General features: G+C 44.6%; 1 protein-coding gene across 2 annotated transcripts in view; it reads left to right on the forward strand.

Annotated features, from left to right (window-relative positions):
- Nucleotides 1-12,584, forward strand: part of ganc (glucosidase, alpha; neutral C) — a 33,042-nt gene that overhangs the window by 792 nt on the left and 19,666 nt on the right. The window contains exons 3-7 of one of the 2 annotated variants that reach the window (XM_083634097.1): nucleotides 4,892-4,994; nucleotides 5,588-5,715; nucleotides 8,185-8,361; nucleotides 8,447-8,468; nucleotides 8,586-8,652. In XM_083634097.1, the coding sequence (XP_083490223.1) occupies nucleotides 4,892-4,994; nucleotides 5,588-5,715; nucleotides 8,185-8,361; nucleotides 8,447-8,468; nucleotides 8,586-8,652 (497 nt within the window). The remainder of the gene's footprint in view (nucleotides 1-4,891; nucleotides 4,995-5,587; nucleotides 5,716-8,184; nucleotides 8,362-8,446; nucleotides 8,469-8,585; nucleotides 8,653-12,584) is intronic. The other variant, XM_083634098.1, reaches the window with a different exon arrangement.

Genomic DNA, 12,584 nt, shown 5'->3' on the forward strand with positions numbered 1-12,584 from the left:
AGTGGGACTTCCTGTCTGAGCATGAGCCAGTCAAGACAGGTGAGGAAGATGAGTGGACGTGTGTGTAGCTAGGAGCGCAGCCATGAGTGTGAAGCCTTGAATAAAAGCCTGTACCAACTATAAGTCTCCCGGTTCCTGGACGAATACATAATTCGTCACATTGGTGTCAGGAGTAAAGCGTGAAGTATCGCCTCCGCGTCGGCCAGGAGGGGAAGGAGTAAGAAGGAACGGAGAAGAGTTGGGATTGGCGGCTTGAAGGCTCGAGCGACCTAGCGGTAGCGGTTAGCTGTCTGTGTGCTAGCTGCTACGAGCACCACGTGCGATGGTGTGCGACGGAGAGTGCCCGTCGTTGAACAGGGGGAAAGAGGAGCTGACGACGGTGATCAGCTCGGTGCTTGCGGGCATGGAAGCCCGTTTGTTGAAAGAAGTCAGACGGCTATTGGAAGCTACGCCTGCCTGGGCGGTGGAGCCGATGCGGATGCTGCGGGAGGTCACGCAGCGTGTGGACTTGTTGAGCACGGAGGTAACGCAGCGTGGAGAACGGCGGACAGAGGAGCCGCAAAAGAGACTGTGTTGGACTTGTGGGGAACATGGTCATCTGGCAAGGTGGTGTCGCAGCGGTCCCGGGGGACAGACCAGGTACGCGGAGCAACAGTACTGGGGACGGCCGGGTGTCTGCTGGTCGTGCGGAGCGTTTGGGCACCTAGCCAGGGAGTGTCGGGAGGCTGTCGAGGAACAGAGAGACAGCGCGAGAGGAGAGACGTGCAGGCGGCTGGCAGGTGAGACTCTGTTGGACTTGCCGTTCGCCTGAGCACTTAGCCAGAGACTGCACTGAGAGTGTAGAGGACGGAGGAGAGACACAGGCTGGGGGGAATGTGGGCAGCCGGAGGGGGGAGAGAGACATCATCTGCAACGCTGTTACAGTCAGGAGAGCGACGCTCGTGTCTCCAGGTGAGCAAGAGGGGTTAATGCCGGAGGAGCCGGCCCAGCCTAGCTGCTCTACACCCCCCACGGTTGCTGTGCAGAAAGCCGAGGTGGAGATCGATGCCGGTTGTGTTCCCCCTGCTGTCCTGAACACGTCGCCCCCTGGGTGAGGGGGACGGGAGGACGAGCGAGTGCAAGAGGTGGAGGAAGACGAGGAGTACTGTTTAGATGTGGACCCGACAGACGAGGACAGGCACATCACGAGTGTCGACGGGGGTTAGTGGAGACGCAGGCAGGTGGAGGATGCGGATATCGGTCCGGTGCTCGCGTGGGTGGCGGCCGGACGCCGGCCCCCTGTGGAGGAGATGCACGCGTGTTCCGGTGCCACGAAGGGACTGTGGAACATGTTTTCGCACCTGCATCTGGGTGGAGATGGGGTTTTGGAGAGAAAGGGGCACGGAAAAAGGGGGGGCCAGTGGGTTGTACCCAGTTGTCTGCGAGAATTGGCACTGAGGGGGGCGCATGAGGGCCCTGGATCCAGGCATTGTGGGCCCGAAGAGACACTCAGCCGCATCCGTGGACATTACTACTGGGGCAAACACAAGGAGGATGTGCGGAGCTACTGCAGGGCGTGTGATGACTGTAGGGCACAGAGGGGAGGCCGAAGAGAGTCACCCTGCAGAGGACTGACCCCACTGGGGGTTGAGAGGGACTATGTGCTTCAGGTGGGACGGGCTTGAGTTGAATTTAAATGTTTGTGAAAAGAGGGGAAATGTAAACGTGACGGGTTGAATGGGAATGTTGTTGAGGGGAATGTTAATTGAAGATGTGGGTAATGTGAAGTAAGGAAATGATGGTGGTGGTGGAATGGAGAAAAATAAGTGGTGTGTTGAAGGAAAGAAAAGACTACCGTATTTGGGGGAAATGTTGTTTGGGAATGGAATTTGATGTGGTGACGGGAAAAAAGATGGTTAAGTGTTATTGTGTTATTGTGTTTTGGTACAGGGGTATATGTGTGGTTTGTGGGTGCTGGCTTTGTCGGGAGGAGATAATGTGGCGATTCTGGGTTTTAGCTAGGAACTGATGTGTGGGGTTGTCCCTGGGGGGAACGGTGTCAGTGGGACTTCCTGTCTGAGCATGAGCCAGTCAAGACAGGTGAGGAAGATGAGTGGACGTGTGTGTAGCTAGGAGCGCAGCCATGAGTGTGAAGCCATGAATAAAAGCCTGTACCAACTATAAGTCTCCCGGTTCCTGGACGAATACATAATTCCTCACAATATGATCGTCCGCCCAGTGAAGCCAGTATTTTAGCCGGAACACCGGCGCTATTAAAATGATACTGCTTGCGTGAAACAACCATTTAGAAGCAGTCTTTGCACAGCCTGCGATGAATTTACAGCAGTGTGTTTGATCTTACTAACATGGTACACCGCTTGCACACAGTGAGCAAACAACACATACACGGAGACAGCGGCTGTCAGTGATCAACGCAAATCCAGCGCACCTGGGAAGTAAAACATGTCATGAAATACTCAAACTCCCAAGGTTCCTGTCGGCACTTCTCCTGTCCTCAATACGGCACAGGCTGTGCAAAGACTGCTTCTAAACGGTTGTTTCACGCAGCAGTATCATTTTAACCTCCCCGGCGAGCTTACTGGCTTCACTAGGCGGATGATCATATCTTCGGATCTGCAATCGGAGATCGGATACGGGTAGGAGAGCTTTTTGAACAGCCTAGCCCACCTATTGAGCATTCTAACGCTGTGTGGCGCTGACTGCTGTACGAGAATTATCTCGGAGTACAGTAGGGCGCCACGTTATGGGGCTAACCTAGGCAGTGCCATGCTAGTGAGCTGTACTGCTGTTAATCCAGCAGATACACTACCAATCAAAAATTTGGACACACCACTTTTCTCCTATTTGCCACATTTTAGAATAGTAAAGACATCAAAACTATGAAATGTTACAACACGGCACAAGGAACAAAAGAGCATACACCAAAGTAAAAGGTATAATCATTTATTAACTAAAACTAAGGGAAAATAAATTATGTTTTTTATATAAAAGGGAGCAAGTGGGCAATGGTTTGTTTAAATTTTTGTCTCACTGATGACATCATCAGTGACATCATTATTGACCAAAATCATCTTATGACATCACTGATGATGTCATAGGCACTGATGATGTCATAGGCATTGTGACATCATCAGTGACAGTGATGTCATCAGTGATGCGAAGTTGGGCAATTGTGCGCTGCACATGCCAATAGGGCAGGCGAGGCCATGCAGCAGCCGAGCTGCGGGCGAGGCCGAAGTTGAGTAATTGTGCGCTGAGTGATGTCACTCGAGCACTGCATGATGTGATCAGTGATGGTCACTCGAGCAATTGCGTGCGGCAAGCCCGCACAGTGGGCGGCCCCAAAGGGGCCGATACCCTAGTATCTTTAACTCATTCACCGCCAATGACGTCTTTGACGTGTTATCAGCAATGGCCTTCCCCGCCAAGGACGTGTTTGACGTGTTTTTGTTTTTATTGGTGCAGCGCCTGCAGCAAACACTTGCCCAGCCTGTGACACAGACACAGGTCCCTGCCTTCAAAGGGTAGCCGACAGCACGCGATCAAACACATACCGCAGCTGTTGTTTTGAAATTGAGCAAGAGGAAAAGCAGAGAACGGGTAACGCTTCCTTGTGCAGACAGGAGAAACGCCATTGAAACGCCCTCGGCGCGCTGCACGAGCTGGAGTCGCCTTCCTCTGTGCCAGCCAGGAGAAAACGGGAGAAAGTAATCAAGAGATGTGTTTGATCATCGGAGGAATGAGGAAATGATCGATCAGTTTGCGAGGGCGGTGAGGACGTGTTGAATAGCCGAGGGGAAAACGGGAACGATCAAATAGCAGAGTTGATATGACAGGGAGACATGGACGAGGACAGGTGTACCAGAACAAATCAAAAATAAACACAGGAACAGCTAGGCAGCAGCGGGCAGAAGGCACTCACAGCAGCCCGCTGTCCTTCTCAAGAGCTCTTCAGTTGGTTCATGAAATCGCTGGGCTGCGTGCCCTCCAGTGTTGCTCCTGGCCAATCCCAGCGCCACAGGGCGTGGTTATTGCTTATCCTATGTTGGGTTAGAAATCTAAAAGGGGGATCGTGTGTGTGTGTGTGTGTGTGTGTGTGTGTGTGTGTGTGTGTGTGTGTGTCTGTCTGTCTGTCTGTCTGTCTGTCTGTCGGTGTGTCTGTCTGTCTGTCTGTCTGTCTGTCTGTCTGCACACTCACACCGAGTAAACTGTATTGTTGAATGTAAAAAAAAAGCACTTCATGTGTGTATATATATATATATATATATATATTTTTTTTTTTTTGTCATTTGTGTCCTAACGAATAATATTTACATGTCTGATGTCAATACAGTTCAAAATAAAATAATTGAGAGTGAGTTATGCCTGAGATTGTGCCCTTTTACAAAAATGCTTTTTTCTCCCTTTTCTCTTCCCAGACAGGCTTTTTTGGTGAACATGGGGTGTATAAAAAGGGTTATAAGTAGAGTACAGAACATGCTAAAAGCTAACTTTCTTTTTGGGGGTGAAAGTAGAGACTTAGATCTTCATTTCGAGGTATTGGACATCACTGTAGTCCTAGTACAGAATTTACTGTGGGTCTTGAAAGATGACCAAACATTATGGAAATACTTGGCCTGTGCCAAAAATGCCAGTCAGATATTGGCAGTGAATGAGTTAATAAGAATATTGATATGAAATTAGTATTTGGAAATGCTTAATGTGTATTATGAATTGTGCATTATGTCATTTGCTGTGTAACTTAGTGTTTCTAGTAGGCTACAGGTAGAAATAAGTATTTTCAAGTTGATGCTAGACAGAAACAAAACAATGGCCTAGTTCAGATTTTTAAACACATTTGATTGTCTTGTTTTTTAAATTTGTTAATAAGAAATTTTATGTTTCTCTTGAGGCGACAGATCCAGGCTCCCAACCTGCAGTACCAGGTCCTGTTGGACACCATGGTGCTCACAGAGAGGGCAGCACGTTTTGAACTGCTAGAGCCTGACACACAGGTTTGGACATCAAAATCTTAAAATAGATGATCTACATTTAATGCTTTCTTATGTTTTCACCCCGCATTCAGTTTATTTGTGCTGCAAGTGCAGTTTCTCTTATACCACCCACTTAATGTTTGAGAAACTTTTGTTAACTACAGTATACTATGTTCTAACAAAATAAAGAAACATCTTTGTTTATTTTGGTTTTTAAAATGGCCATAAATTCCGTCCCAGGCAGCATTAAAATGGTCTTCAAAAACTCTTAAATTTGACTTTCAAAACTCTGCAGAAACCCTGAACTAAATACATAGTTAAATGAATGAATAACACCATAGATCATAATAGCCGAACATAGTTAATTACGTACAGTATATAGGAGGTCAATATATCTCTGAGGATTCCTTCTTCAGCCCCACTGACTTGCACTGTCATTGCTAACGAATTCAAACTAATTCTGCCTCCAATATCTCAATGATAAACACACTTGCACAAGTGAAGTGCATTGTCTGGTTTCAAATAACTCTCAAGTTTGTGATAAATCATATAGACTTCTACAACCTGAACTATCCCTTTAAATCTCAAGCGCTCTAACTTTCTTTCACACACAGACGAGCCTGCTTCTATCTGTGTCACCCTGGAAAAGTGACACTGTGAGGATATTCATAGATGAATTCCAGCCCATTAAAGCACGCTACCGAGTTGCAGATGTGATGACTGGGGAGTCGCAGTGTGAACCGTAAGGGTTGCGTTATTTCGAATCCCACATAGGTTACGCTAAAACCACGCCCTGTGCCCGCCTACGCAGCAGTCAAGCGCCGGGATTGGCCAGACGCCCATGCTCATATTGGGCTCCGTTACAGGGACACCATTCCTGTGAGAAGAAACAACACCAACAACTACAGCGAGGCTGCAATGAGGATATTGAAAGACAAAATCCTACATCGCACCAAAGCATACAATGTACCGCGGTTATTTGACTTTCTGACCACCCGCCTCAGTGCTTATTATGAGGCCAGAATAACAGATGCTGCCCTTGGCCATTGGGAAGGCTAACCCTTTACTTGTGGTTTTGTTGATTGTGTATGATTCAACTTTTTATCTATGATTTTATATTATTGCATGTTTTTGTAGATTGTTGGGACTTCACTGGCCTGGAACAAACGGCTGGACTGGGGGGAATGAATAGCTGTGCCAAAAAAAGAAGAAGCTAGGCCACACATGGGCAAAATATGCATCCGGCCCGCGGGTGCCACCTGTGTGGCCCGCGATGGAATTGCAAAAAAAGCATTTTTTTTTTTTTTTTACATACACAGTGCCCCTCAACGCAACATGCAAGATACCCGTTGAATAAGTGTCCAAATGTTCATGTCATATCCTGGCCAATTCTCCACTTCTGTTATAGCATTTCAGTCTGGAATATGGAATATCTTTCAATAATCTTTATGACTAAAAGGCTACATTGAAGTAGAAATTTAAATAACTCAATGGTTTTGGATTTATTTAGCTTCAAGACTGCATTTTTGTTTGTGTGACCCTCAACACAGGCTTTGATCATCCCGGGACACTTACTGATACTTATGATGAACCCACTCATATTCTGATTTATTTCAAGAAAAACATTTCAGCTAGTGGAAATTCTAATTGGCTGGTAAGTTTAAAATCTAGCAGCCATATTGGCAGGTGGTCAAAAAAGTTAATTTCAAGCCCTGGTGGTGACATAGGAGTGAGTGAGAAAAGGATCAAATATTGGTGGTTAAGACTGAATAATGACATCACAACTGTTAATTTAAAATGAGTTGTTCCTCTAAACCTGGCTTCAAATGCACCAAATTTTTCGCACTGGCGCCGTTCGGCCCTCAGCAAAACCTGGTCGCGAGGACATTTTTTGTGGCCCTCTCTATCATCAAAGTTACCCATCCATGGGTTACAGCATGACAATATTTGTTTGGCCCCCGGCAACAATCTGGGTTTCTCATGTGGCCCACCATGAAAAATAATTGCCCACCCCTGTGTGTGGCCCTCTCTATCATCAAAGTTACCCATCCATGGGTTATGGCATGACAATATTTGTTCGGCCCCCGGCAACAATCTAGGTTTCTCATGTGGCCCCCCATGAAAAATAATTGCCCACCCCTGAGCTAGGCCTATTGTAGCCTATTGTATTTTTTTTTATTTTTCATTTGCAAGTTAAACTGTCAGCTGCGCTCTGTTATTGAAGCTTTGGCTAAAAATCGATTGTGTGTTAAAAGCTTGTGTTACGTTTTCATTAGTATTAATATATTGCAGTAATTTATTTTCAATGTCCGCTATCAAGAGCAATTTGGTTAATAAAATCGCTGGGCTGGGCGCAGTGTTTGTGGTGTGGGAAATGTGTTAAAAGCTTGTATTACGTTTTCATTAGCGTTAATACACTAAGGAAGGTATGTGACCATAATTAATTTTAATGTCCGCTCTCAAGAGCAATCCAGTTGGTTCATGAAATCGCTCGGCTGCGTGCCGTGCAGTGTTTGTGGTGTGGGAGATTCGAGCTGTCAAAAGAAGACAAATGACTTGCTCCTGGCCAATCCCGGCGCTTGACTGCTGCGTAGGCGGGCACACAGGGCGTGGTTTTAGCGTAACCTATGTGGGATTCGAAATAACGTGTAAGGGTTGCGTCACCATCTTTCCTCCATTATGATATCAAGTTACACGAGCAGTATCCTTAAAAATCAATGAGACACAGAGTAGTTACTCTGTCACTGTTACACTAAAAGCGTTGTGCTTGTGTTGCACAGCTGTGTTCTTTCTTCTACTAAATGTTTTCTTGGCGGGGTAGAAAAGAATCTCAAACACACCACAGAAATCAACAAAAATTTAATTTCTTTTGGCTGGGTGTCTATTTAGTGGAATTGGACACATACAGGACACAGTGAGAAATCAGGAGAGCAATAAATTACTTTGACATTTGAGTGTTTTCATTCAAATGTTCTGTGTTTATCTGCTCTTGAAGAAAACACAAATCACAAGAGAAAATTATTCCAAATAATATTATTATATATATATCTGTATATATATAGGCTACAGTATATATATATATATATATATATATATATATATATATATATATATATATATATATACAATTTTCGTTATTTTCCTGGCAGTTTAATATTATTACATTGAGCCTGGGAAACAGCAGTGGTGGACCTTTGTTATCATCTGGCAGGTTGAGCGTGGGGAGGCGGACTAAGGATTCTGTCACCCTCACTTGGTCCTCAGGGCATCATCAGGTCCGTCTGTGGCATTTCCCTTTCCGACTGGACATCCTGTGTGGAGAGGAAGTGATTGTCACGTTCAACTCCAAAGGCAGATTGTGGTTTGAGACACTGCAGAATCCACCCAGGTGAGGAACTCAGGGAAAGACCATGAGCTGAAAAAGAGATAACTTGGGAAAATGACTAAATTAGCTTGTTTTGTTCTTCTCTCAGAGCCACATCTCAGAGTAGTGAGGTAAGAGAATACCAACACTGTCCAAATTGCAAAATAATATTCTTACTTGAAGCTTAATTCCCTCTATATACCGGTACTCTATACCTATGTCCTTGTTTTGCTTTGTGCTGGTTACAGCTTCAAGAGGACGATACAGGTTTATGGAAAGAGACTTTCAGACAGTTTGTGGATATCAAAGCTAATGGTTTGTCTATTAAATATTTTCAAAGTCAAACTTACTCTCTGACTGGTCAACTTGATACTAATGACAGTTAAGGTAACACAGGTAACACTTTGATGCTTTGATAGTTCTGCTTTCATAAGTTCCCTATAGTTTGATATTTCTATAAGAAACTAGCGATACTAGCCTATAGCTATCCAGGTCAGCTAGTTAGCTACAGTAGCTGCTGACCTTCTGACATCATTAGTGTCATGGTCGTGAATTAATGAAACAAAGAAGTCACTGCCATTTTATATTTATATTTTTACAGTCTAAATTTGAATAAATCTGGTATATCGTTTTTTTATTGCTTCGTTTCAGATATCAGTTCAGTGCCGTTAGCAACTGGGTGTACACACCCAAGCAAAAAACAAAACAGAACAACAACAGCAAAGAGACGGGACACAGAGCCCATAACAAATAGTCTTCAAATAAACTGCATGCACGAATATAATGTAACGGCGACATCGACAGTATGAGTGCTTAATCTGAAAAGAAACAGTTTTCTCTCACCCCGTGAACTTAGTCCCACATCCAGTCAATTGTACAGGTTTGATTTTAAATGATTAAAAACAAACGAAAAACAAGATAAGTAAACAAACAAGTTCAAACAGAAAGAAGGAAAAGCAACAAAAAAAAGAAAAGACAAAAAAGACAAAAAGCAAACAAGCAAACAAAAACATTACAACATGGTGCTACAATCCTACTAAAATGTACTAAAAATCTGTTTACAAGAGATACTGTACCTACAATCTCGCACCGGGAGTCCATGAGAGGATGTGCAAGTTACTCATTTCTGACCTCCCCCAGGTAGTCCAGAAACGGGTCCCAGGTAATCGAGAACTTTCTGATTGAGTTAGTCCTCAGAGACCTGAGTCTTTCCATACGCACTACTGAGACCATATGTCTGTCAGCCACAGCTCAAAGGAGGGTGGAGAGGGGGACTTCCAGTCTTTCAAAATAAGTATTTTGGCAACAATCATCCCCTGTGTCAGGGACTGCTGCACAGCCATGGGGAGAAGTAAGGAGGATTCCGAGCAGCCAAAAATGGCAAGTTCTGCCTCCGCCTTAAGAGGTACTCTATAGGCCTTAGAATACCAGTCGAAAACTTTGGCCCAGAATCCGGATATTAAAGGGCAAAGCCAAAAAGCGTGTGACAGTGTACCCTCTAACACAGGGATACTCAACTTGCTTTGCCCGGGGGCCACTTTCGTGAAATGATAGAAGGCCAGGGGCCAGTTAATAAACAAACTATACATTTTTCTGTAGTGGATTGTAGGTTTTTGGGGTGTCAGCCGGAGTTTAGTCTGACAATGTTGTGCACACCGGATAGTTAATTAGGTTAAGTTAGTTAGGTTAAGTACATACATAAGTGCCTGGGTAGCGAGCAGACGGCGGTATTTGACAATTTAGCAGCTAAATCATAGATTATTGAAAGATTTTCCATATTCCAGACTGAAATGCTATAACAGAAATGGAGTATTGGCCAGAATGACATGAACATTTGGACACTTATTCAGCGGGTATCTTGCATGTTGCGTTCAGGTGCACTGTATATACCATAGACTGTATGTATATACGGTATATATATATTCTTTTTTGCAATTCCATCGCGGGCCACACAGGGGGCGCCTGCGGACCGCCAGTTGTGTATCACTGCTCTAACACCGTGACCTTGGCAAATGTGCTCCGCGGCAAAGATGACCGTATCATCGGCATAAAACTGTACATCAACATTGTAACAAAAATTGGGTAGATCATTAATATAAAGAGAGAATAAGATGGGCCCCAGAATTGATCCTTGGGGGACCCCTACTGGACAACCCTGGTACGAGGAGCTGACACCCTCAACCAGAGTACACTGTTCTCTGTGGGATAGGTAAGATTGGAACCATTTGATAGCTTGATCAGAGAAGTTGAAATGGGACAATTTGGTTAGCAGGACTTTGTGGTTGACGGTGTCAAACGCCCTTTTTAAGTCTAAAAATACAGCGCCTACACAGCCCTTTCTATCTAATAAGCTTTTACATTTCTCAATGAGTGTGACCAAAGCAGACTCTGTAGAGTGTCCGCCTTCAAGCCTGGGCTTTTGCAAATGGGTTTTCGAGATTCTATGATTCTTATTATTCCAGATATAAAATAGCATTATAGAGTCCAGCTCTTTGAAAAAACGTTGAATGACCGTTGAATGAAACCATCTTAATGGAATTTATGCGGCCAATCATAGACAAAGGGAGAATTTTCCAGCTTTCTATACATTGTTTAAGTCTTGAAACAAAATCACCAAAGTTAAACTTAAATATTAATTGGGGATCTCTGGGTATGGTGAGGCCAAGATAGGTGAGGCAGTCCTTTGCCAGTTTAAATGGGAGATTTTCCAAGAAACCAGGAGTGAAAACATCAGAGAGAGGCATAAAGTCACTCTTTGCCCAGTTGATTGTATATCCGGACAGCTTTCCGAAGGAGGTGAATAGTTCTAGAAGAGGGGAATTGATTTCTCTGAGTCATGTAGATATAATATTACATCGTCGGCATATAAACTAATGCGTGTCTCGATACCTCCAATCTTCAGGCCTTCAATACTAGCCTAGGTAAACCCAGCCCCCACGTGACCTGCTCTCTCAGTTCCCAGTCACTGTTCATAGTGACTGAGAACAGGTCTGAGAGCAGGTCACGTGGGGGATGGGTTTACCCAGGCTACTTCAATACTTGAATGAGCGTGTATTTTTAAGGCAAGGGGCTCGAGCACGACGGCGAAGATGGCCGGTGAGAGAGGGCAGCCCTGCTGGACCAAGCGAAGTAGTGGAAACTTGATCGACTTATCGCCATTAGTTATAACTGAACATGTTGGACTAGCATATAGAGCTTTACCCAGGATATAAATGGATCGCCAAATCCGAATTTGTGTAGTGTACATGTACATGTAAGGCCACTCAACCTGGTCAAATGCCTTCTGTGCGTCAAGTGACAAGATTGCTGCACCACGGGTCTTATTGTGATCTGCATACATAGAGTTGAGAAGGCGCCTGACATTGAAAAAAGAAAGCCTATTGGGAATGAACCCTGTCTGGTCGGGGTGGATGATGGATGAGACATGCTTATTCAAACGGGTAGCCAGAGTTTTAGTGATTACCTTTCTATCAAAGTTTTGAAGTGCAATGGGTTTGTAGCTGGCCGGATCTGCTTGCTCCTTCCCCTTTTTTAAGATGAGTGAGATGTTAGCTTCATATAGTGTCTTGGGAAAAATTGTGTCCTCCTTAGAGCTACATGTCATTCTGAGGAGAAGTGGGGCAAGGATGTCACAGAACTCGGCTCCAAATCCGTCCGGACCAGCTGCTTTACCTGACGGGAATGATTTGATGGCAGAAGTTATTTCTTCCACTGTGAAATCGGAGCCTAGTTCCTCTCTGGCAGCGTCACTGAGCTTGGGTGTCTCAGAAGAGTCAAAAAAGTCACTCAAATCAGACCGAGTGGCATCACACTTAGACGAGTAAAGCTCACTGTAAAATTCCCTAAAACTGTAATTTATTTCCTTGGGATTGGTCAGCAGGGTGACCCCCCTCAATTTGATGGAAGGGATTAATCTGGAAGCCTGAGTGCCCTTGAGCTGTCCTGCCAAAAGTTTCTCTGGTTTATCTCCCAATTCAAATTGCTTTTGTCTCAGTTTTAACAGGAGGGTATTTATTTGGCCGCCCAGAATACAATTATATTCATATTTTAACTTCAATATCTTATTGTAGTCCTCCGAGGATTTTGAATTCTGATATGCCGCTTCAAAGGAAGGAAGAATATTTTCAATTTCCAGTAGGCGCCTCTCTCTCATTTTCTTGGCTGTGGATTCGTAAGAGATTATGTCCCCACGAATAACAACTTTTAATGTTTCCCATAGTATAGAGTCTGATACTTCTCCATTATCG

This window comes from Poromitra crassiceps (genome assembly GCF_964638095.1).
Source record: "Poromitra crassiceps genome assembly, chromosome: 3".
Classification (NCBI taxonomy): Eukaryota; Metazoa; Chordata; class Actinopteri; order Beryciformes; family Melamphaidae; genus Poromitra; species Poromitra crassiceps.